The 25,285-nt window shown below is 35.4% G+C and overlaps 1 protein-coding gene across 1 annotated transcript; it reads right to left on the bottom strand.

Moving 5' to 3' along the window:
- Positions 1-11,338: 11,338 nt before the first annotated feature.
- On the bottom strand, positions 11,339-24,986 carry LOC122655832 (probable magnesium transporter NIPA2). The gene is made up of 8 exons (XM_043850193.1): positions 24,829-24,986; positions 24,588-24,644; positions 22,205-22,295; positions 21,958-22,118; positions 21,532-21,659; positions 21,316-21,453; positions 16,667-16,759; positions 11,339-11,980 (listed from the first exon to the last, which is right to left on the bottom strand). The coding sequence occupies exons 1-8, from the start codon at positions 24,953-24,955 to the stop codon at positions 11,675-11,677; spliced, it is 1,101 nt and encodes a 366-aa protein (XP_043706128.1). The 5' UTR covers positions 24,956-24,986; the 3' UTR covers positions 11,339-11,674.
- Positions 24,987-25,285: the final 299 nt, after the last annotated feature.

Consider the following 25,285-nt stretch of genomic DNA (forward strand, 5'->3'; position numbering starts at 1 on the left):
ATAAGGTTTAAAATACGATTCACTAAAATAAAGTTGCTTGTAAGTTATATTATATACAGATAGGATTTTATTTTTCTTGAGCAACTTAATCCTCCTAAGCAACAGGTTTTCGTTTTGACATCTGGGGTTTGTGTTTTTATGTTTATGTTTAAAGAAAGGAAATAGGGCAAATCGTATGATTCTGTAAATCCCCTGTTTTCAACTTATTATAGAAATTTGATATATATATATATATATATGCACGCACTACCAGCGACATAGGCCTTGCGTGGAAAACACTAATAAATTGCTTGGGGTTTGTGTTTTTATGTTTATGTTTAAAGAAAGGAAATAGGGCAAATCGTATGATTCTGTAAATCCCCTGTTTTCAACTTATTATAGAAATTTGATATATATATATATATATATATATGCACGCACTACCAGCGACATAGGCCTTGCGTGGAAAACACTAATAAATTGCTTGGGCACTGGCACTGGCACTGCACATTGATCGCCATGCACCATTATGAAAACGATAGTGTGCAAAAAAACAAATATAACAAAAACGGTTTGAGACAATTACATCATACTTGAAATTTTGTTTTTCCTACTCTTACTTTATTTATTCCCTTTATTTATTTAATTCTTGTTCTCCCTGCCTAGGTTCCTTATCTCAGGTTCAGTCTTGAGATCGGTCAGGACCGATACCGATCTGGATCTTACAAGAATCTTGCATGTGTTACTATCGGTCAAAAAAGAATGAGATTCCCATTAGTAGCTTACGATTTGCCCCTTGACCTTAGAGGTGTTTATCGTGAAAGTTACACATTATGGATTTTGGTGAACCAAATTTGATGTCACTATGATTATATATTAGTATAGTAGAATCATAGTAATTGTTTCACATACGCTAAGCAGAAACTTGTAACAGTGATTCATAATACGAAACATGTTCTAAAGAAATAAAAATGAAGGTACTAAATCATACAAGGCACTTACGTTCTGTACAACCGAAGAGGAAAACTTTCTTCCCATGAAGCTCTCCATTATATTCTAATGCATTCTGACAATAAATTGAGAATAACTTTCAGCAGTATACAAATTCTAAATTTCTTTTTCATATTAAAAAAAAATTATCCTTCCTAGACGTCCAGGATTATTGACTACAGCTTTATATCTATCTGCGAGAGGGGAGGAAAGTAAAGTTGAACTACAAATTATCCAAAAATTTGAAAATTCCACTTGAACTGATGTGTTTAATCACCTGAGACTACACATTACCCTGTTTTAGCATTATTTTCAGTCCGATGTGTTCTACACATTACCGTGTTTTAGCATTATTTTCAGTTTGATGTGTTTAATCACCTGAGACTGATCTGTCCATCAGATCAAGGTAGGACTTGGGGGTATTCAAGGCTGAAGATTCAAGAGGGCAACGGTGAATATTTTGCTGTTTTTAATTTCAGATATAAATATTGTCTAATTACTTTATATCCAAAAGCCTTCGAACTAGGAAACTCCACCTGAAATCTTAGGCCAAACCTTGCAACAAAAATTTCGTTTAAATCCCTTTCAATTTAATCAATCTTTCATAAAGATGAAATCTTTTGAGTAAATAATTTTCCCTTCAAGCTGGTTCGTTGAATCTTCACTTTTCCCCACGAAGTGTGCCAATGGCGGCGGCGGTGGCGGTGGCGGTGCTGTGAGCAGAGTTGCAGGAAAGGGGTGGGATATTTTACGTTGAAGATGAAGGAAGGGTAGTATTATAAATTTAATTCTAATGTTTTAGTACAAGGGCAAAATAGTCCTCTTGTACCAATAACTAACATCAGACTAACACCGTTACTGTAGAGGGGGTGATTTGAGTTTTCTCAAAAATCAGGGGGTGATGTGTAATTTACCCTTTTATTTTTGAAGGAAAGTGGGAGAGAGAGAAGAGAAAAATAAGAGAAAAGAAGGAAACTTCAAAACATGTATTAGTGCTTTTATATAATAGTTTGATATATATATATATATATATATATATATATATATATATATATATATATATATAGATATGAGAGAGAGAGAGAGAAAATTTGGAAACTGCTTTGGTCACTTAAGCTTCACCCTAAATTCAAATTTTTAATGGGATTGGGACTCAAACTAACTTATCAAAATTCATTCAAATCTAGGATTCGTGTGTTCTTTGCAGACTACACAGAGAAACCCCATGGCATCTTTTCCTTTCATGTGACTTTTCAAAACACATCTGGAATGTAGGCTCTCTAGAGCTGCAAACTGAATTTCTCCATGCTAATTCCATTGAACTCTTCCACTCTTTTTATACCAACTCCCCAAGCTCATCCTTTGATATAAAAACCTTTCTATCCATCTTTTCCATTACATGTTATTTTATCTGAACTGAACGGAATCGTTGTTGGGTTTCACATTGACCACCCAACCCTCCGTCAATAATTCAGAATAGATGGATTGGGTCATTGGGGATTACACATCATCCCTTCTGCACTACACATTGAACCCAATACTAAACCCAACTTTGAATCAATTCCTCCTACCATCTGGGAAATACTTGCTATTGCAAAACCGAACTCTTTAACAATTATCTGTCACGACAGTTTTTTGACAGATTCCGGAGAAGCATGATGGGCAGTCATTATGATTCATAACAATAAATTTGTGTGTGCCTGTACGGACTTTGGTTATGCAGAATCACAATAAGAGGTAGAAACAAAAGGATTGTTGCTCGGCCTGCGGCAGGTAGAATCATGGTCCGACGTTCCTCTCAACATTCTGGATTGACTATTTAGATCTGATCCATTGGCCCACCCAGTCTATTAAGCAATGGCCTTGGGAAGTATTCACAGATTTATGGGACATTAAGAATATTTTGGATTCCTTTTCTAATTTATGTTTTTGTAAACAAAACAGAAGTTTTATCCCGACTGCAATGATCTGACTATTTAGGTCAAACGTACCAGGATCAGTTTGTACCTTTCGAACATTTCTCTTCTTTATGTATATATATTAGTAAAATCGCACGTACAAATGCACGTGTAGACACTAATGTATGTGCATGTTTGTGAGAGATTGTATATGAGAGAGAGAGATCTATGCAAGGGAGAGGGTGAATTTGACCCAACAAGTTTCTCCTGATTAATTTGTTAAATTTTCTTTGATTAATCGGCAAATTGTTATCCATATGTTTGAAATATGATTTTTATCACAACACAGAGTAATATAATATTCCATACATTGTTTTGAATAAAAAATTTTTCTTAGGGTGAATTTGTTTTGCATAATTTTGGCACACTGAGAAAACTTCAGGGTACTTAATGATTCATTTGCAGATTTGGAAAAGAAGTAAAGGACAATGAGCAAATTGTACTTCTAAAGACGAGGTTTTCCAGGGTTTTTTCAGACCATTTTGATGCATCAAGACAAACTGGTTATTGCATTTAGAAAAATAACTCTAGTAATTCAAAGCCAAGGACTGAATACTCCTTGAATTACTGGATTTGTTCTATATAGGCACACCGTTAAATCAATGATTTATTTCAAGAAAGATTACAACAATATTATGGGAAGGAAATGGTCTAACCAGAATATGGATGGTTGAGGGGGTTAGATAAACATTATACTTAAGAAAGATAACCCTCAATGCAACCAGTTACAATAATGAAACGCTTAATTGTGGATTACCGGCCAACTATTTACAATAAAATCTATACAGAAATTTAATGAATTACTATTGTGATGTCACATTTGAGCTCCATATATATTAATGCAAGAAATTCTTTCATTTTTTTGGGGCGGGGGGGGGGGGGGGGTCCTGCAACACCAATGTGAAGTTTCATGCCTTTAGAGCACCATCTCTCATTGATTTCAGTTTTGATTTGCAAGTTCTTTTCAGTTTTCTGCCAACTCCTTTGTCATTTCTAGGTAATGAGCCACACACCTTAGCATTGCAGAATTTGATGATGCGATCTCAATGTTACACCATAAAAGAAATTTGCAACAAGCTCAAATGCCTCTGATCTACTTGGAACTAAGGGCAGACTTATCCAAGAAACTTTTGAGTCCTTTCCTTCTACCATCAGCTTCTGAATCTTGCTGCTACAGGAAGTGGGAAACCTTAGGGAATTGCAAAAGGACCTTGACCATTTAAATACAACTTCGATGTCTAAACTATTAGCATAATTTCTTTGCTTCCAAGGAAAACTAATATTTTCTTTTTACCTTGTACGGTGTAATAGTTCAGATATTGCAGTTGTTAACTAAGGGAAATCAAGAAATAATAGAATAAACAACAATCATCATGTAATAAAAGTCAAAGTATGCAAATCCAAAAGGATTTCTACGTTATAGGTTGTATGTAACCATTTGAGAGTTTATGATTGAAATATTGAACAATAAAATAACCCTAGAAATATAGTGACCAAATTTAAACTAAGAGACATGAGAGCCATAAAATTCCGCTATCCAAATTTAGTAGAATTTTCCCCTATTATAGCTCAAGAGACAAATTCATAAGTATAACTGCAAAAGGAAGGAATCTTATATTTCTTGGATGATTTACTTACATGGTACCTAAATTGATAAAACCATACCTTCAATTGCTTAACAGAGCCCAAATACTTTGAATGTGAAAACCTAAAAAGCTTTAACAACTAATGTTTGGAATTAGACACCAAGATTAATAAAAAACCAAGAAACTATACAGCCCTAATTAAAGCAGAGACCAAATACCAAATAATACCCTACTGAGACCAAGAAAATTTATCCTTCTTTCTTATTGAATTTAAGTTGCATTAACTTGTGGTTATTGCTAAATAGAAATGTTGACCGAACTCCTTTATTGTTGTTCTATTGATTCCTTAAAGAGGGCCTTCGCTGCTCAATTTCCCCAAATGGAAAAAGAAGCTTCGTGATGATCTAACTTCCAATTAAATGATATCCACTGTGCATCCCTTTTCTGTCTGTGGTATTATTAAACTCTGTTTCAACGATGATGATAAAAAGAAATGAAATATGACCAGTAGGGATCCCTTTGTCAAAGTCCCCTTGAGCACTTAAATTAGTCCTCTATTGCTCCATCAACCAAAATAAGATGGAGGCTGGGAAGATGAATTTGACCGGAAATTCCTTCTAACCCAAACCTCACATGAAGGAGGTTTCAATGCAAATCCCACCCACACTCTCTATATATACGAACCCCCCATGCCAATCTCACATGCCACCTTGTATAGTGCTCCTAATTTTTAGGTCAATACATTATCCATTGGCAATATTGGAGTTGTCAAAAGCTAAAAATATTCTAACATACCTTCTGCCTCACCTAGTTCACTTCCCAAAATATCAGGTTTCTAACTAAGTGGAACAACCGAGTAGATTGAAAAAACATAAATTAGAACAGGACAACTGAGGACTCATATTTTCAACTACTACCTACGGAACCAATATCCAGAAACGTAAATTAGAACAGAGAAAAACAGGACAATAAACCCTAGACACATATTTCCTTCCCCACAAATATGAGAGAAATTAGAGTTATACCATAGACCTAAATAAAAATAATCCAACATGATCTCTCAATTGCATACTTAAACCAAAAAACCCACAAAAATGACACTGATAGTTAGCATCCAATAGAACAGGGTACAAAACCAAAAATAGAACAGGGGTTCCTCTATTGTGATTATATGTCGCGAAGTTATAACAAATTATATTAAAAAAACAAAAAAGAAAAGAAATGACAGATACAAAACCAAGCAATGAATCTGAATCTCAATAGAATAGACCTTTAGAGAGTATGTACAGAATTCCCAAAAGTGTCAGCATATCAATGGAATCTATTTCAAGGGCAATCTGATGCATGAAGTTTTCGATTGTGTATTGAAGAATGGGCCTGAGAAATAACAGTCCATTAATAATGGTCAATAACTAATCACTATTCTAGGCTCCTGAAAATTTATCCGGGACAGCCAAGATCCAATGAAAAATTGAAACTACAGGAAGACTCTACTTAAAAGAAGTCATTATCAATGGTGAAGATGTGTAATTCTTCGACACTATGTAGCCGAAGCAATGGGACCAAAAATCCTGTTAATATTGTTACGGTGGGAGAGAGGAGAGAGTGGGATGGAGGAGCCAAGAGGGATGTAAGGGTATATGAAGATGCTACATCAGTAACTCCAACAACTGAATACGTTATGTACAATAACCATATCAGATACCTGAAAGACATTAATCATGAAAAGCAAATAGTTGATCTTTCTGCTATACTTAATGCTTTCTCGTACAGGCCAAAAAAAAAGGATTAGTCATCAAATAAATATGCCAAAAAAAGTCTATAGATACAACATTTCGAACTTAAGTTACTCGACATATGTCATATGAATATGAATGGGAGAGAGTAATGACATATAAATTCAGAACCAGATACACATGCACAGTAGCTATGAATGTTTGAAAAAATGTCAATGATGAGGGAATCACAATTTCAGTCCAATGTTTTTAAAAGAAAAAAAAAAAAAAACCAGTTTCATTGCACAAAACACCACTGAGATTCCAAAAATCAAAACAGGGGTTTGCCTGAACCTTCCATCGATTCTCAGATTAGGGAATACCTTCTTCAAGAAGAAATCTTCGATTCCTAAGAATCTGACCATTGTATTAAGCCTGATTTTGTATATTATATTCTCCCATCCAATTAAAGCCTTTGACCAGAATTTGGCTGAACCTTAGATTCTATGTTATTAAAAGTCTTTTGAAATCTAGTTTCACTCCTTGCCTGCAATCCTGACCCAAGCTGGTCTCTCAATGAATCACACTGGTCCTAGATTAGCATTGCATTAGTAACTTTGAGGTTTCTTACAGATGAGCAACCATCACTTTCATTTTGTTAATCGAAGTCTCCCATTACAATCAACCAGTGTCATAACAAATTAGTGACAACCCCAAGAAAGCAAGCAAGCAGAGCTGAACTAAAGGTGTTACATGATTCAATGAAGAGGTAACATGAGGAGGCAACTAATGCCTTGGCATGCTTGACAGCGTCATAAGAGATGGCAACAGTTTAAGATCAAACTTGATTAACTACCACAGGTCTTCTACTGGGATTGAGAAAAAATCAAATGGGATTCTATAGATGATAAAGACAACTCCGCAAAAGGTTCAGTAATTCAAGATGCATAACTTTGAATTACAAACAATGTGACTGAAGGAAAGGTTGGCATTATTTAAAAAGGGCCAGCTAACACGATTATGTGTATCTATATTAATCGGGATGTCCCTTGTTATTGTTTTTAGTTGGATATCTAGATTAATTAAATATATTGAGTTGCCTCTGATGCTTTCCTTAAGAGTCGAATCATGACGAACTTACCATCATAGAAATAGGAAATCCTGTCCTTCGAATGCATTTTAGCTGAGGAGATGTAACAACCATTTTACTGAATCCTCGCCATAGCAGGAAGTTTAGAGCTGCAAAGCTCAAGGCTAAACAAACGAATTAATACAATAGTACGGGATTGAATAATACAACCTGCTCACTATGCTGGAACTTAGCCCGGGATTCCTGTTCACTCCGGCGGCCCCAATGGAATTGCAATGAGACGGTGCCCCTAAATGGCGTTATTTTCACTTTTCTCCTCTTTTTCTCCTTTTTCCCGTGTTTGTCCTTGTTAATAAAACGAAGTCTTCTCAGATCAAAGAGCCTTGGCTTTCTACTTTTGCCCTTGGTAGTGTAAATACTCAAACCATGAACAATGAAAGCGTTTTGTCCTCTGTGGATCTGGAAGGGCAGTTAGGTTTTGAGAAGAACAGAAAATAGTGCAATCGAGAGTGAGAAAAGCTTGGATCGATCTTCTCCTCTGTGGAACCGCCTAGGGAGTCCGGAAGTGCGAAGGAGCTTCGTCCTCCATGGATTTGGAGGTCCACCGGTAAGGTTGTGGGAAAAAATAGAAAACAGAGAGAGAGAGAGAGAGAGAGGGTGTTACCAGGATTTTTTATTTTTTATTTCTGGAAAGCAGAACGGCTTGGAAGGGGCGAGAGACAGGGTGTTTCTAGGATTCCATTTTTTTGTGTCCTTTTTGGATGAATGGAGAAATAATATATATATATATTACATTAAAAATAAAAATAAAAAAAAGGCTAATGAAGGGTACCAAGAAACTGGATAAATCAAGAAAAAAATAATTGAAAGAAAATAAGAGATTGAAAGTATTTAAATAAATAAGAATAATAAAATAATCAAATAAAAAAGTAATCACGAAAAATGAGTTCATACACTTATATAATAATATGATAGCATAATAGTATGATAGTATGTCAGTATGATATATATATATATATATATATATATATAACCAATATTATATATTTTAATAGTATTTTACAAATATTTTGAAATTCTTGGTGGTCCAATCATTGACTCAGTATCTCTATACACTACGACACACTAGGGTGAGACAATATTTTGTTCACATGCCCTAAAATCTATAATGTGATATTGATTAGTGGAGAGATTAATTCGTAATTATTTACTTCTTTGGGAAATATTAGTATTACATTATCTAGGATGTATATATAATTTATTTTTAATGGGATTAAAGATTCTACTAAATTCTATTCTAGGTAGTAATCCCAATGGGATCTACCTCCTCCCAATATTATAGCAATCTGGGAATGCCTTGATCTTTTAGGAAACTAATAATATTTGACTTCCATTCTATAAGAATCATGGACGGAGAAACCCTAATTCAATTAGGGGTTCTACCACCTCTTCACTCTCCCTCTTCTACTTTCTTTGTGTTGTTATTTGGGTTTTCACATAAAATTAGGGGTGTAAATGAATAGTCAAAATCCGTTTCCGTATCCGAATCCGTATCCATTTAACACTATCCGAATCCGTCCGAAAGCTAAACGGATGTGGATATGGATAGGCTATAGCTATCCGAAAAGCTATATTTACATGTAAATGGATAAAATATCCGATCCGTATCCATTTAGCACTATCCGAATCCGTCCGATAGCAACTCGGATGTGGATGCAGATATAGCACTTTCCAAACCGAATCCGATCCGTTTACAGCCCTACATAAAACCCCAAATTAAGTGTGTAGAAGATTCTTACCTTAAACAATCGAGCAATTGTTGTCAACGACGTGTTATTCTCATTGCTATATTGTGGAAGAGCTAAAGGGGCATTGCTTTGGTGATTTTTGAGGTAACAGTTCTCCCATACATGGTTTGATCAAAATATAAAAGTTTATTCCACCATGATTGGGTTTTTCAAAAGAGAGTACTTTATCTTTCTAAATTTTTCTATCAAAAAAAAAAAAAATACTTTCTAAATTTTATTAGAGCACGATCAATGCTTCAATTATAGGCAACTCAAGTTATAATAGCAAATACTATTAGATTTTTCCCAATAACGATTTGTGGATTTATTTAATTATTAGGTCGATCATTGATGGGAATCAAGAAATACATGGATTGATGTGACTTGCTATTTATTCTTGAGACGAGCCAGACCGTCCCATTGTGGAATGTGGACTAGGGTTTGGGGAGTATTATAAATACTATTAATGAGGATCCCTGCAGTTATATTCTCTTTTCAGAGAGCTCTGTGTGAGTCTAAAAAACTGTAAAAGATCGTCATCGCGGTTGTCCAAGTTTCTACGTGGTCTTACATTATTTTTCATGTTCTTCATCAACACACAAAAGTTTTCCTATTTATTCCACGTCAGCATACGTGGTGAAAGGTACACATCTCTTTCCTTTCTCTTTTGATCATCCCACTGTGTTCTAGAGATTCATACAGAGTTTTTTGCTAGGGTTTTGATTGAAACCCTGGGTTCTAACAATGACTACTTCAAAATATGATATTTTTGTTCCCTCCTTAATGAGGCAACAAAAATGGATTAGACTAGACTTGTGTAAAACAAAAAAATAAAAATATTTAAAATCAGAAGGAGAAGGAGAGGTTCTCCATCTGCCCAAAGAGAAGGGATAAGACACACATGAGTTCTTTCCCAAAAAATAATGAAAAAGGCTTTTTGTTCTATTAGACAATAGACTGAGATTCAAGGTTTAAGTATCTTATAGTATTTGTCGATACTAATCAATGTGTATAGTTCCTTTAAGGTCCGAAATGTTACGACACCAATACAATTCCTAAAAAAAAGTTGGTATTAGTACATGTAAGGAATCTCATCACTTTTATATGATCAATTGAATGCATTTGTCTGGTTGTACTTTGTTCTCTTTTTATATATGATATATTTTATATATTACTTATTTATAATGTTTTATACTTCAAAAATGTATTTTGCATTTATCTTAATCATTTTCATACTTATCTTTAGCATATCTTGCACCTGTCCAATACATGATACATTTCTTAAACTCACCCTTTAATATAAAACCCGATACTGATACTTTAAACTTTAGTGAAATTGATGAGGAATCGATTCTTCTATAGTTTTTTTTTTCTGTAAAAAAAAATATATATTTTACCCTTGGTAATGTGGAGGGTGTTTTTGGTTTTATAGCTTGTGCTCTCTCCAACATTACTCAATAACGATACAATTCGAAAATATAACTACCATATGGCAAAAATGTGGCAGCATGGACAGGTTGCATGCTTAAAAACATGTCCCAACTGTTTTATTCACATTGTTGATGATGTGGCAACTTCATTTTTGCCATTTGGATGGATAAAGAATCACATGTCAAATTATGTGCAAAAATTCAATCATATTCCCAACTTGAATTCATTTTGCTTGTAGTTTGGATGATCCATAATTTTAGCTCTTATTTTTTACTTTTTTAACTTTAATTTTTCACTTACTAGGTTAGTGTTCAACTTTTATGCCTAGATAGAGAATGATAGGTTCTACTTGAACCAATGCACTTTGGGGATATATGTATCCTACATGTAGTGCAACAAAAGGAACACAATTTCACACTGAGATGAGCTTCACAAGATCTTTTTTTTTTATCTTTTGGTGATGAGAAATTTTTTCAGGGTGCGATAAACGCATGGAGTCACAAGTACAAAGATTGAACACCCATAGAGTGGAAGTAGGCCAGCTTGTCACACACTCTACTGAAAGGGCCTTCCTGGCCAAGGTATCAGCAAAATTGTTGATGGACCTAGGAATATGAGTAAACACACAACTCAAGAAATACGTTGACAAATGCTTGATATCTTGAATAAGCTTCAAAAGATCACAAGGTTGTTTTATATGGAGTGTTCGAATACAGAGTGCACAAATCAACACTTACATGAAGTTTGTATTTCAATCTATACATCTCAACTCCTATTACATCCCAAAGAACACCCATAATAGTAATGACACATAATCAAACACTAAATTCCTTGAAGAAATTAATAACTATCAAGTGTGGTGGGTTTTGCAGAGTACACTAGCAGAAAACAACCTCAAATTTTAGCATCACTAGGCAATGACGAGCACTCGATAAGCTTCTGCAGATGCTTTCTACCCATTGGACCTCGAAGAAAAAAAAATTGTCAGTGTGGGTTAAGAGTCAGCTAGACATCCTTGAATTCTTCTTCCATTTACATGTCCGTTTGCTTCTTTGTAATTAGAGGAGAGCATTTTCCTAAGGGGTATAACTCTCAGGAGATTATAAATCAACGGTCAAAATGTGATTGTATAATATGCCTATTTGGAGCTTGTGTTTATTTTGATTGAACTGGAGGCTGAAGTTGATCTTGTGAAGATCTGAAGTTCATTGTTCGGACTTGTGAAGATCGGAGGTACATTGTTTTGACTTGTGAAGATCAGAGAATCATTGTTTGGACTTCTGAAGATATTGGGATCAGTGTTTGGACTTGCAAAAATAGAGGACTGTGTAGACACATCATTACCCATATCCTTAGTCTTATGGAGAAGGAAGGTCCCGGAAAGAATAGTCAAAAAGCCACATACTTCAGTTGCAATCTGTGATACATCTTGTGAGTTCCAGTCCTGAAGCAGTAACAAGAAATCAGATCGACAGCCATGAATTGCAGTAATCAAACTGGAAACTTTGTCAACAATAAGTCACAACTATTATGTATACAAACAGCAAGACCATTAAAGGCATTTCCTATGAGGCAAGATCATATAACTGGCATATGTTTTGAAGTCATTAAAAAGACATGGAATTAACTGAAGTTCTCAACACACTGTCCATCCTTCAGAATAGGTGGTTAGACTTCTCTATTGATGAACTAGATATACCAGAGATACATTTTCAAATAGGCAAACGTATTGCACTTGTTAGTCCCAATCTTTCATTTGTATAGAATACAAGTTATCTCATGCTTTTGAATCTCCTATTGTAGCCAACAGACCTAAAATATGTAAGATAGAACAAAATATTTCCCAGAACCTAACAGTGCCAAACTAGAATGACTGAATAGTAATAAAGATGATAAAAGAAGACAACAAGAGTGTTTGAACATGACCACCTAAATTTGCCAATGCAAACCATATAATAGTGACACTGACAGTATACAATTAAAAAAAATGGATCAATCAAAGTATGCCCTTTATCTAGTGCTATTAGAGTTTATCAGTCCCTGAAAAGCAAATGTGGTTTTAATTTTTCTGATAAAATAGTTATTAGCGGCTGGGGAAAAAACAATTATTTGCAATCCCAACTTCCCAAGTCAAAAGATAACACAAGGTGCTTATCCATGGCTCCATCATCCCAACAGTCCAGGCATTAAATAAAAGAAAGATGCATTTCAGTTGTCTTACCTTTTTTTTTTTCATTTGGATTTGGGCATTGAATCTATAGGGATTCATTCTAATTAGGAATAATCATAAACAAATTTGAGATTATTAGTGGAAATTTTCTCTTCTTTTCGGATAGGTGAAAAGACAAATGAAGGTAACATCAACATTAAATATGGAAATACAGGGCAATGGGGAAATTACTTTAAAACTTTGCAGTAGGGGAAATTCAAAAATGTGACCTCCCTCTATCACACACTTGACTGTGGACCACCAAGCCAACTATTGTTGATAGAATTTAGTCTATTTGAGTCAATGATGCAGTTGCATAAGACATTGATCCCATATGGAGGCCTAGACGTAAATCTAGAAGACTGACAAGGGACAAGAGGCAGTCCAATGAACCGAAAACAAGCTTTGGTTAGTTATGTTATAGGTCGGGCCTTTTATTTACTTGAGTTTCATTGTAATGGGCATAATTTAAAAGCCCATAGTGGGGATAAAGTTAGTGCATGGGTTTAGTAGATTATGATACTTTATAGCTTTTAAGAGTTCTGTTTTATGTCTATTTACTTTAAGTTAATGTAAGAGAGTGACTAGCAATCCTTTTATAAGGCAATTTAGGAAAATTAAAAGGTTACCTATACGTATACAACCCTCATTAATTGGACACGTTTTGAGTAAAGAATTTTGAGTTTTTTCAAGAGTTTTGGAGCTGTTGAATACGGGATTGGTGTCCCAGACCTGATTTCTTCATTCTTCCCATTCTGATATGCTCTTACTAGGTATGATCTTACCCTCTTCTCTTCTACTATTCTTCTTCTTATTACTTCTTGATTCCACACCAAGTGGAGCCCCTGTTTCTGGTTCAATTTTTAGATTGCTAGATGTGGTCATTTTTCTTATTCTAGTTCAATTTCATCTAATATTTGTCCCTACTTTGTTGTCTTGTCTCTACATGAATCCTGGTATAATTGTAGTTCTTGTTTTTGGAAACTCTCTACAAACCTGAACTGAATTATTTGTTTCAGAGCCAGACCTAAGATGACAATGAAATTTGATCCACATATCTATGACTTGCTACTTTCAATGAAATATGATATTCACTTAATCAAAAAAGTTATGAGAGACATGAGGGCTACTTCTGTTGAGTTTAAAGAGTATCATAGAAAGGTGTCAACAGGGTTCAGTCAATAAATTGAAGTTATACATGAAGTTCCACAATAACGACTAGAAGATTAATCAAATGACGATCTGATTGAAGTTGATGAGTCTCCCATAGAGAATTTTGTTGAAGAGGAGAAATTCGAGATCCCCACAATGATTAAAAGCTTGGATTTTGTCCTCCCCCAACAATCCTTCAACAGCAAGAATCCGATAATTATTGATTTTGTTCATGTTATTCGTGAGAAGTGATGGATCGTTGAATCAAGGAGACTGATCTTAAATGGCGATCGAGTGGTGGACATTTAAAACTCAATGATGAGTTCTTTTTCCAGTACCAGGGGAATCGATATAATTGCATTAGAAATTGAACCCGTATGGAGGCCTAGACGTAAGTATAGAAGGTCCACAAAAGGCAGGTGGCAATCTAATAAGCTGAAAACAAGCTTTTGGTAGTTATGTTACAGGTTGCGTTTTTATTTTCTTTGGTTTCAGTGAAATGAAATTACTTTATTCCGTAAAGTGGCGGATAAAGTTAGTACACGGGATTAGTCGTTAAGTGTTTTAGTTAGATTAGGACACTAAATAGCTTTTAAGATTTCTATTTTGAGTCTACTTACTTTAAGTCAGTATAAGAGAGTGATTAGGAGTCCTTTTATGAGACAATTTAGGAATTTAAAAGATTATCTATAATGTATACAACCCCCATCAATCGGAGATGTTTTGCATAAAGAATTATGAGTTTTTTTCAAGAGTTTTTGTAGCTGTTGAGATACGCTTACGGGATTGGTATCCCAGACCTAATTTCTTCTTTCTTCTTATTATTCTGATCTGTTCTTTCAAGTGTGATCTTACATTCTTACTCTCTTCTCATCTACTGTTCTTCTTCTTCGTACTTCTTATTTCTATTGATTCCACACCAGGTGGAGCCCCTGTTTATGGTTCAATTTCAGATTGCTAGACTTGGTCATCTTCCTTGCTCTAGTTCTGTTTCATCCAATATTTGCCCCTACTCTATCCTATTGATTCTACATATATCCTGGTATAATTGTAGTTCTTATTTCTGGAATCTTTCTAGAAACCTGACTGCATTATTCAATAGTTTCAAGTCTAGGTTTAGTTGTTGTTTTAAGATTCTTATCAGGTCCCACTAGTCCTGCTGCTATCACCACAGTTCCTTATAAGTGCATGATTCTCCCCCACCCCCCTTGTCTTCAATGAAAATGCTATTGCCTGGGATCTAATCCCATGGTGAAATCCTACGAGAAGACCTCTTTATCTTTCTTACTATTTCTCTCCTATTTTTCTATAATATCCTGTTCTTCCTCTTCTCTGTTTTTTCTAGTACTCTTCAAATCTAGGCCTGCTCTTCTGTTTGAATTAGCTCTATTCCTATTTCATTATTTAACAGACTATATGGGTGCAGATATCTCTCTAGTCTCTACCATACACTTTTTCTCAAACACTAAATATTCTTCCTTTGATGCACCTGCCTTTGCTGTATTTTCTTTCTTCTGTTCTAAACCCTTATTCCCAATACCATACACCTCAACTTCAGCCTTCATTTTCCCCACCTAGGCATCTAAAATTTAATTCTCTGCCTTCTCCTCACAAACCATCCAAATCCATTAACCCCCCCCCTTCCTCTTGCATACTAATTCCTAATTCTAATTGTTATGACTTAACGAAATCAAATGGATTTCATAAATTCTAATTTTGATTAAGTTATAATCCTAATTCTAATTGTCTATCATAATTTAATAAATTCTAATTGGTTGCACCCAATCCTAGAATCTTGAAACCACAGGGCTTACCGAACCATTTGCAGGAATTTTTCTAGTGCAAACCTAATCAGAAGCTTCAAGCATTACACTGACAGAAATGAAAGAATAAAAATGATCAGATTTTAAAGCATTTTTTGAAGATATATGAATTAAACTAAATAAAGACTACCAATGACAGGACACAACAGCATAGCATGCTTTATGAGATCTTAGATATTGAAGTTACAATCTGCAGTTGAGATTAATGGAATGCATGCAACAGAATCTGTGTCCATGCACAGCTCCCTGTGCACCAAACCCTCAGTCAGATGCTAGTTACGAGGGTATGTCTCCAGGAATCAGATCCATCTGTGCATCAAATCTCAGGATGCAAGGAGCTGACAAATATGGATTCTGTGACTATGTAGGATACATGGATCTCATAACAATTGCATACAATCTCCAAGTATCCAAGAAAGCTTAAATGCATTGCCATTGATATCACAAATGAAAATATTTAGCAACGAAAGAATAGAATTAAGAACTTAAATATACTTTCGTTCAAAAGACTGCAAATTTTGAAAGGGTACAGACTTGTAACAATAACAGGCCATAGTTTATGTTGGGTAGGTGTCCAGATAATGGCGCATTTCAGACCCCCCCCCCCCCCAAAAAAAAAAAACAAAAAAAAAGAGAGGAAAAGAAAAGAAAGTAAGCAGGATAGGATATGGAGGAACCAACAGATATCCTACACCCATAGCAATGTCTTAGCGTCGGTGTAGGTACTAAGTTTATAATGAAGGCTTCAGGTATCATAGGAGAGATGACACCACTCACCACTGTCCGAGGTGCATAATGTGCGTATGCTATACCAATCACTATCTCAATGTGAATAATTTTGATTAATTAGTGATTTGCAAACAGATAATCAGGAAAGTTGTCTAACAAAAACAAAGTGACTTTACAAAGAGAACCAAACAACACAAATTTCTATTGAAAAAATCACCTTAAACATGATCATGCTGGCAAGGATTGTGAATGAAGTGAACATGACATAGTAGACAGGCGATATGACAGCAGTGTTAAAGGTGTCCAATGCCTGCAAATATAACCTAATCATGAGATTAAGCATCTTCAAGAGTCAGGGGAAGAAAGAAAGAACACTGCTACACAGCTAATTCTGGAACATTAAGCACCATCGGTGAGTAGATACTTAATGGTGACTGGTAATTTCACTAACTGCTAAGATACATAGAGAGAATAGCTTATTTGAAAGGAGATTGAAATATCCCAAGCAAAGGTAAAATACATCAGACATCATATGGCTGGTAATTTCAGTTTTAATCATAACTATGTACAAGCATATATTCAGGTTACTAGCAAAAATAAAAATTGGTTTGGTACTGATATGGTGCAGTTGCAACTTTCCTACAATGCAACAATTTGAAAAGAAAACACTTACTTTTATTGAAGATGATTGGTAATCCCCCAAAAAAAAAATAATTTTGGAGTAATTTTTTATCTGGTAGGACTTGGTGTGGCTTATGATAAGACTGAAAGTCATTGTTAATACCTGATCAGAAGAATATCTGCACCCTGAAGATCTCATACTTTTTATAAAGGCTTCTATCATGGTTCTCTGGTTAGTATGTCAGTCAAGAGATGAAAAGAAAAGGAACTGGAAAGGCTCTGGATACAGATATCCATAGAAATATTGGTACTATGACATTGAGTTTATTTAAGAATCAATATTTCCTCTCCCTGCTTACTAGTTTAGTCAACCATTTAATATTTTTTGTCTTACTGAAAGATTATTCATAATATTGTCCCTATATTTAAAGAAACAAAAACAGGGGCGAGGAAGAAGAAAACATTGTAGGGATTCAGGACCAAGAGAAGAATGAAAAGAGAGAATAAAATTACTTTCTCGAGATGTCCAGATTACAGCCAGTTCAAGAATATCATGATGCATAAGCCAAGCATGAAGAATCAAGACATCCATGAGAACAATAGGTCAATATGGCCTCAGATAGACTTGAGAGTTGTGGTTCTTTGTTACTGTTATAGGGTGGTTGTTACTGTTATAGGGTGGTTCTGCATTTCCTTTGAATAAGAAAAGAGCCAAAGGATGACTCAACTCTATTTTGTTTCATAGCCCCTGGTTCCCCTCTTCATTCAGTTACTTTGCGATCACTTCTCTCTTTGCAGCCCTTGATCCTTACAATGTTGTGCTTCTACACTTTTTTGGTAAGACGGAGCATCTCTAGCAGCTTCTCAAGGAGTTTTCTTTACTTGAACTTCAAGCTTCGGTACAAATGAACAACATTTGGAAAACCTACTTCTCTTCTTTCTATTTTTCTTTTATTTTCTTAGTCTTTTTCTCATTTTCTTTTCTTCTTTTGTGGTCTGTCATGGTTCAAAAAATTGGATCCGAATCAGTCGATTAGAAAAGAAATTCTACTTAATGCTGATTCTCAAACCCCTCTTTTGGATCGATCATGAATGCACTCGGATATTCATTTTTGGCCATTTTTCCTTCTTTTAATCAGTAAAACAGAAGAAGATCAATAGAACATATCTCTTGTAGCAAGATTTTCTTTGAAACAGAAACACCAAAAAAATTCAGAGATCTGTGAAAATCTTTTCTTCTTCTTCAGTTCTTCCCGATTCATTTTGTAGAGGTCCGGCCAATTCTGACCAATTCTTCGATCTGATTCGAATCGGAATCAATGGAGGCCGATCCCATGTACGGTTCCGGGTTTTTAAACCTTGGTCTCTTGAGTAGGAGTTTATGTGTCTAGGATCTATGAGAGTCTTTATCACTTCAATTTCCTATTTATTTTAGGTTTCTTTCTTTATGAGTTTATAAGGGAAAACATGGGTAAGAGTCCTATAAAGGACCTTACCTGGTTAAATGAGGTATAAGATTTAAAGAGAGCCAAATTAGAGTGATATTGAGTTAGGAAATTATGTTCTATGCTCTATTTGTTTTGACATTAAGTGTGCAAAAGTTTTAAAAAGAAATGAATGTACAAAATTTTCATTATAGAAATAGATGCTATCGTAGTTATCAAGGAGTTGCCCAAGTGACAAGGTACTCTTCAGTGCCCTAGCCGTCTTGTTGCCTTTATGGATGCACGAAAGGCACCCCCTGCCTTGGACACCTTGGCTAGCCTGTGACATGGGTGGACTTTTTTTATGGGGCATTTTTATTATTCTTTGTGTTATATTAAATTGATTTTTTCTGACTATTTATTAGCTTGTGTTATATAAGTGATTCTTTTTCTATTACTTAATTTATTGCTTTACTTTTTTATGAATATCCTGATATTATATCCTATACTTTGTTTATTATTTATTATATGTTAGTTTTGCTCAAATTAGGTCATTACTGATGTTAAAGACAGAAAGACTCTCAAACCTGCAAGAGAAAGAAGAGCGTGAGATAGAGGAGAGATTGTGAGAGATGGAGAGAAAGGGAGATTCGTGATTAGGTCAACTAGACCACCACGCCTCCTATTTACATTACACATAGAGAAGCCCAAATATACGCAAAAGTACGAAACTACCCTAGTATACATTACAAAAATTTGGATTGGGGGCTCCCACCCCAACCCCCCCCCCCATGGCTCCAGCCCTTTCAACCCCCCGGCCCACTCACCGGCAAATGGGCCTTCTGGAGTTGGGAAAAGTGAACAGTACTTCCCTTGCTAATAACGACAATTATTAGCATTATAGAGCAGCATGGGTACCTAGGCCGCCTTGTCGCCTAGGCGTATACCCATTGCTTTGGGTCGCCTTGACAACTATGGTTGTTATAGAAGTAGACATTAGAAATGTGTTGGTCTCCAATATATTCCACAATTTTATAGACAAAAATTATAAAGTACAATAAATATCTCCCTTATTTTATCTTACTTTCGGGTATCATATTTAGAAATAAACAAAGCCATTAGTTTATCTTACTTTCAGGCAATTTAAATCGAAAAAAATGGAGTGTATAATATATATGCGCTTGTTCATGAATTTTCATATATTTGGTAATGAAGTTAAGTTTTAGTTATGTTGTTATGGGTGTTTACAGTTTCAGCATGATAGGTTGAGGGTGCTTACAGTTTCAGCATGATGGGCTGAGGGTGCTTACAGTTTCAGCATGATGGGCTGAGGATATCCCTGTGTTCTCCTCTTTTCTATCGTTATTATTTTCTGTCCTTCAATTCTCCTCTTTTCTATCGTTATTATTTTCTGTCCTTCCTTCAATTCTCTTTTGTAAATTTCTCTTTTATGCGATTGCTTCATCTTATCTACTCTCTTTTATGCTCTGTTTTTGGTTTCAGACCCTGTTTTTGCAACTTATACAACCTGTGTTTCTTCGCCAGTTTAATCCTTGTTTTATTTTCTGAGAACTCCACTGGTTATCTCCAGTTATTCTGGTCTCTATTCTCTTACTTACCTCTGCTAGTCCTTGATTCCTGTGGAAATAAAGTGACCGAAATTGAAACTTAGGGCTGTTGTTTCCTCAGAGATATAGCTTATAAAGTGACAGAATCTAGTTTATAAAGTCCACTCAAATTGAATTTACCTTATCTGAGCTAGAGTTTAAGAGCTAGGATTTCTTCTTAAAACCCTAAACCTGATTTTCTCAGATTTCAGAATTTATGAGCTTAAGTATGTCTTTTATTACTGCAAGATTGGTTTATGGTTTCAGCTTTAAGTTTAGTAAGTTGTTGGGGTTATTTGTAATGTGCTTTTTATTTTTGAAGGACATATAGTGGTCAGTCAATTGTTAAGCCATACAGAAGTTATAATTTTTTGTTTAAGAAAAACCCTAGTATGCGTTGAATAGCTGGAAAAACTTGCCCCATTTTTAGGTACAGAATTAGTGTTAATAGGAGCTCCTCAAGTCAATCACAATCATTATGTAATTCCTAGCATTTTTTTTTAAATAAAGTACAGGGTTCTTTGGGGATATCTAGGATTCTAAGTAGCCGAGAAAGACAATTGAAAAGAAGTAGCGAAGGAGTATCTTCTTCCCCCCCCCCCCCTTTTTTTTTTTTTTTTTTTTTTGGGGGGGGGGGGGGTGCACTGGTACTTGGTAGGAGATGTAGACAGTTTGGACTAAAAATAGGCAAACATCCTCAGACAACAATCAAAATACCCATGCTTCAAATATAGCAATGTTGGTGCAGAGAATTTTTTATGCCACAGAAAGCTGCACTGAGATGAACTAGAAGATTGACAATCAACATTATCCTGGAAGGTGATTACTGATAAATGAACACTGAAAACCAGACGGTGGGACTCTTTAAGAGTCAAATAATCTCAAAGAAAGAAAAGAAATAGTCATCACAGACTCTGCCTATTCAACCATCTAAGGAAATAGAAGTATGACGCAAAGATGAATGGCAGCATAACAGTCAACACTAAATACTAAATAAATAAGAAGTCTGTAATAGTTTTAACCAAAGTTTAAGCATTCATGACTTGAGGTCCTATGATTCTGCTCTTCCATGTATATGGGAAGAAACAATAATTTTTGTTGTAATCATCTTTCCTTTAACATGCCATGGTTTTATCACTTCACTTTAAGCACAGTTAGAATGAAAGTTCAAGACTGGTTTTGTAACACATTTCCAAAACAAGTTCCTAGGTTACCTTGTTCAAATAGTTCAACTGCAGGAGACAACAGATAACAACAACCAGAGCGAAGAACCATGTCTGAAAGTATTTGAATTGATTTGATCCTGAAAATGTCAACTTCAGAGCAATTCCCAATGCTTTCACACTCATAACCTACAGCATTAAGAATTGGAGAAAAATGAGGAGCAGGAAGTCTGGTTTCCAGTTGTACAAGCTGCAAAAGAAGCATACCGTAAGGGAGCCCATGAGCGAGCAGATTCCAACGTATACCATCATATGTGTTTGCCCATATTTTGGTACAAACAAGAAAATGAGGACAAGAACCATAATCAAAACTATGCAAGTGTAAACAATGAAACCTGCTAGAACCAAGAATTCAAAGGTCAGTTTACAGGCACCAATCATGAAACTGAGGAGGGGATTCAGCAAGATGTAATTATGAGATCTAATTAACTTAAAATACATAATTATGAGATATAGAATATATAGTACACAATGAATAGGAATTCTAAGACTTCATGCTCAACATAGAACCAAAGAAAAATGGAAAATCTGTAATGAGCAAAGGACCTTGGGGTGAGTAAACCCATATGAGATATGCTTAGAACTAGAAATTTTTTTTTTTTTTTTTTGGGTGAATAGAACTAGAAAAGTTACCTGGCTGAGTCGCTAGTTGCCAAACTTGAATTACTGATTCAATAGCTGTTTCTTGTGGAGCATGTAAGACGATACTAGTGGAGCCCACCACACAAAGAAGACAACCAAGCATGCCAAAAATATGCAATTTCTCATTCAACATAAAATGAGCTAGCACTGCGCTGCATAAAAAAAAAAACTTCTCTTTAGAGAAAGAAGAAATGCTTTTATGAAAGAGGAGGCATTGAAATGTTATCTAATGACATACCTGATAATAATACTTAAAGCCCCCAATGGAGTTACAAGAATTGCAGGAGCAAATGCATAAGCAGCAAAATTAGCTACCTCACCAACAATCACTAGAAAACCAAAAAGTCAGTAATTATAAGACCATACAGTTTTTCAGGGGGGGGGGGGGGGAAGATTTCTATGGCAAGGTTAATGAGACATTTTTTCAGGTTTTTTTTTTTTTTTTTTTTGGGGGGGGGGGGCTGTTAGATTCAGCAAAAGCACAAGCATAACAACTGCTATGGTTTATTACCTCAACAATAATTTCTTGTGTATTTGTCAAGGTAGAAGGTGATCAGAACATCTTTCATATATTAGTTATAGGTGAAAAAGTGTAGAGTTTTTAAACAGTTCGACCCCCATTGGACATTCTTGAAGATTTTCCTTTTTGAGAAAAAAGACTACATGAGAAGCCAAACAGACTGTCATTGGATATGCCAACAGTTTATGACCAAAGAGCAGCAGGGAAACAAAGCTCGAAGTTTGGAGACACATTGATCTTGATATTTCACAAACCATGTTTGTATTCTTTTCTATGGTCCAACAGAGAAATTTGAGAGATTGAAATAGGATTAAATCTTCTATTCCACCATCCCTTCCATAGAATTCCAATTCCTATACAAGATCTTTTGTGATTTTCCAGCACTTCTTATAGAAGGCTAGTGTAATTTTTTCCCCCTCCCTTTTATCGTTTATGTCAATTGCAAATGTAAACTCACTAGGAAGCGAATTTGTACCATTTGAAGGTATTTTCTCCCAAAAACTGTCCCCCCCCCCCCCCCCTCTTCATCCTTTCTAGGAAATGTGCAATTTCATCATTGAAGACATTCAAATTCAAGCCTGCCATTCCCTCTAATGCATACAATTTCACAACGATAAAAATGGCTGAATATTCTTATATTCTGCTCATAAAAAATTATGTGCCCATCTCATATGTGGCTGATAAATTCATCCATCATGCCGTCACTATTCCTGGAGATGAGATAATACTAAAGGGTTAATTTCAAGTCCCCACAGATATATATATATAAAAATTTATTTCACAGGCAAAATAAACCAATAGCAAGGATGTCAAAGCGCCGCAGCATCCGGGTGGTTTGTTTTGGGTCGCCTTGGTTGGTGTCTCCTTAAGTTTTTTCACCCATCGACTGCCTTGATTCGCCTAACGCCTTGACAACTATGCCCACTAGAATGTTTAAATTGGCCTATATCAATTGAGGGAATGGTTTGGGGTCTCCTTTCCATTCTTAAATCCTCAGTCATCTAGTTGGATGGTTGGGAGAGAAACATTAGTGTTTCAAAAGATTGCACATGCACTTATTGTCAAATAATTTCTGGCTATCAGTCCCTCCATAAGATGTGAGATCAGTGAATAAAATAGAATCTTACAGACCCATTTTCTCACAAGAATTTAAAGGTCCTAGAATGCCTGCACTAGCCTGCTCCTCGCATCTCAGCACTGTGGAACGTGTAACAAAGTGAAAGCCATGCATAACAGCTTTGATAGCGGAGTAGTTAATTCAATCTTTTAGTTCTTTATGCCACTCGAATAAGAGCAGAGGCAATAGCTAAGTAATTCTCTCTTTTTTTTACTTTCACACTCTGAAATTTAAGAAAATTAAAAACCCAGCTGGTAATAGATGAATATGTATATGCCACTCGAATAAGAGCAGAGGCAATAGCTAAGTAATTCTCTCTTTTTTTTACTTTCACACTATGAAATTTAAGAAAACTAAATACCCAGCTGGTAATAGATGAATATGTAGACTACATTATTTAGTTTTCATAAGAATGTGACCAAAGTCCAGCAGTTGATCTAGGCTACGGAGGACTTCCAATCTACAAGGAAGAAGAACCACATTTCAGATCTAATTCATCCCATCGATTTCCCCATAAAACAAGCATTGAAGCCAATTACAGCTAGAAGAATACAAAAGCATTTAATAGCTTCACATAGTTCCAATCAGAAATATGGTTCCTATCCCCAGACCAAGCCCCTGAAGCACCAACACAAGAGATGCCCAAATATAGTGAATGTCCTAGTAAAAAAATATTCAAGCCATAGTTATTCTAGTTTTGGAACTCCACTAAGAAAACTATGTCTCGGGAAAAATTGGTAGAAGTGTCAAGCTATAGAGAAAGTATGTTTCTATAGCTTTAGATTTATTGTTGAGTTTGTGCTCCCCGTAGATTTCCCATTTTAAAGAAATTTGATATGATTGATAATGCTTTGCAAACCACCAAATCTACACCATTCTGAGGTCAGGATACATGCCAGCTTAACAACCAAATGAAAAGGACCATGCAAAATATTGTAAAACTTGCTCTTTATTAATTCAAGGTTCCAGAACTATTAAACTTACTAGTCAGCAATCCAATCCACCACAAAGGCTCATACAAGTACGTGTACCCCCCTGAACCTGAAGAGAAAGAAAACACAGTTGTGAAATCATTAAAATTCAATATAAACATGAAGTAAGGAACTGAACAACTAATCCCAGCTCGGGATGAAAATCATTAACAATAGAAGAGAAAGAGAACAAGATGAAGATCGAAACTCTTGTTTCCTAATTCGTGATTCAAAATAGGAAACAAATGACAAACCTGCTCTTAGTCCATTAACCCCTGCTCTTTTAAGTCCTTTCTTCTTCACTATAAAGCTGGTTCCGATAAAAAAACTCGACGAAATGGCCAAGATAAGACCATGAAGATTATCGGTAGAAAACGCCATCAGATTCAGAGAGGGTGGGGTGGGAGGGGCAAGAAGAAGAAGAAGAACCCAAAAGATCAGGTTGTTGCAGAGGCAAAAAAAAATCTCTCCCAAACCCAATTCCTAAAAACAATCAAAAAATCAAGCCCATATATAGAACAGATTAAAAAAGAAATGATGCGGGCAGAAAGAGAGAATGAATCATTACATACCCTCTCCTAGGTAGGTCCAGACGATCTGAAACTGCTTAAGAAGGACCCACCAGGCTCATTCAAAGATTGGTGCTGATGTGAGGAGGATTGGGATGGGTTTATATGATGAAATACAATGATGTTGATGTTAACGTGTTGA

The sequence above is a fragment of the Telopea speciosissima genome, chromosome 3, assembly GCF_018873765.1.
Source record: "Telopea speciosissima isolate NSW1024214 ecotype Mountain lineage chromosome 3, Tspe_v1, whole genome shotgun sequence".
Taxonomy (NCBI): domain Eukaryota; kingdom Viridiplantae; phylum Streptophyta; class Magnoliopsida; order Proteales; family Proteaceae; genus Telopea; species Telopea speciosissima.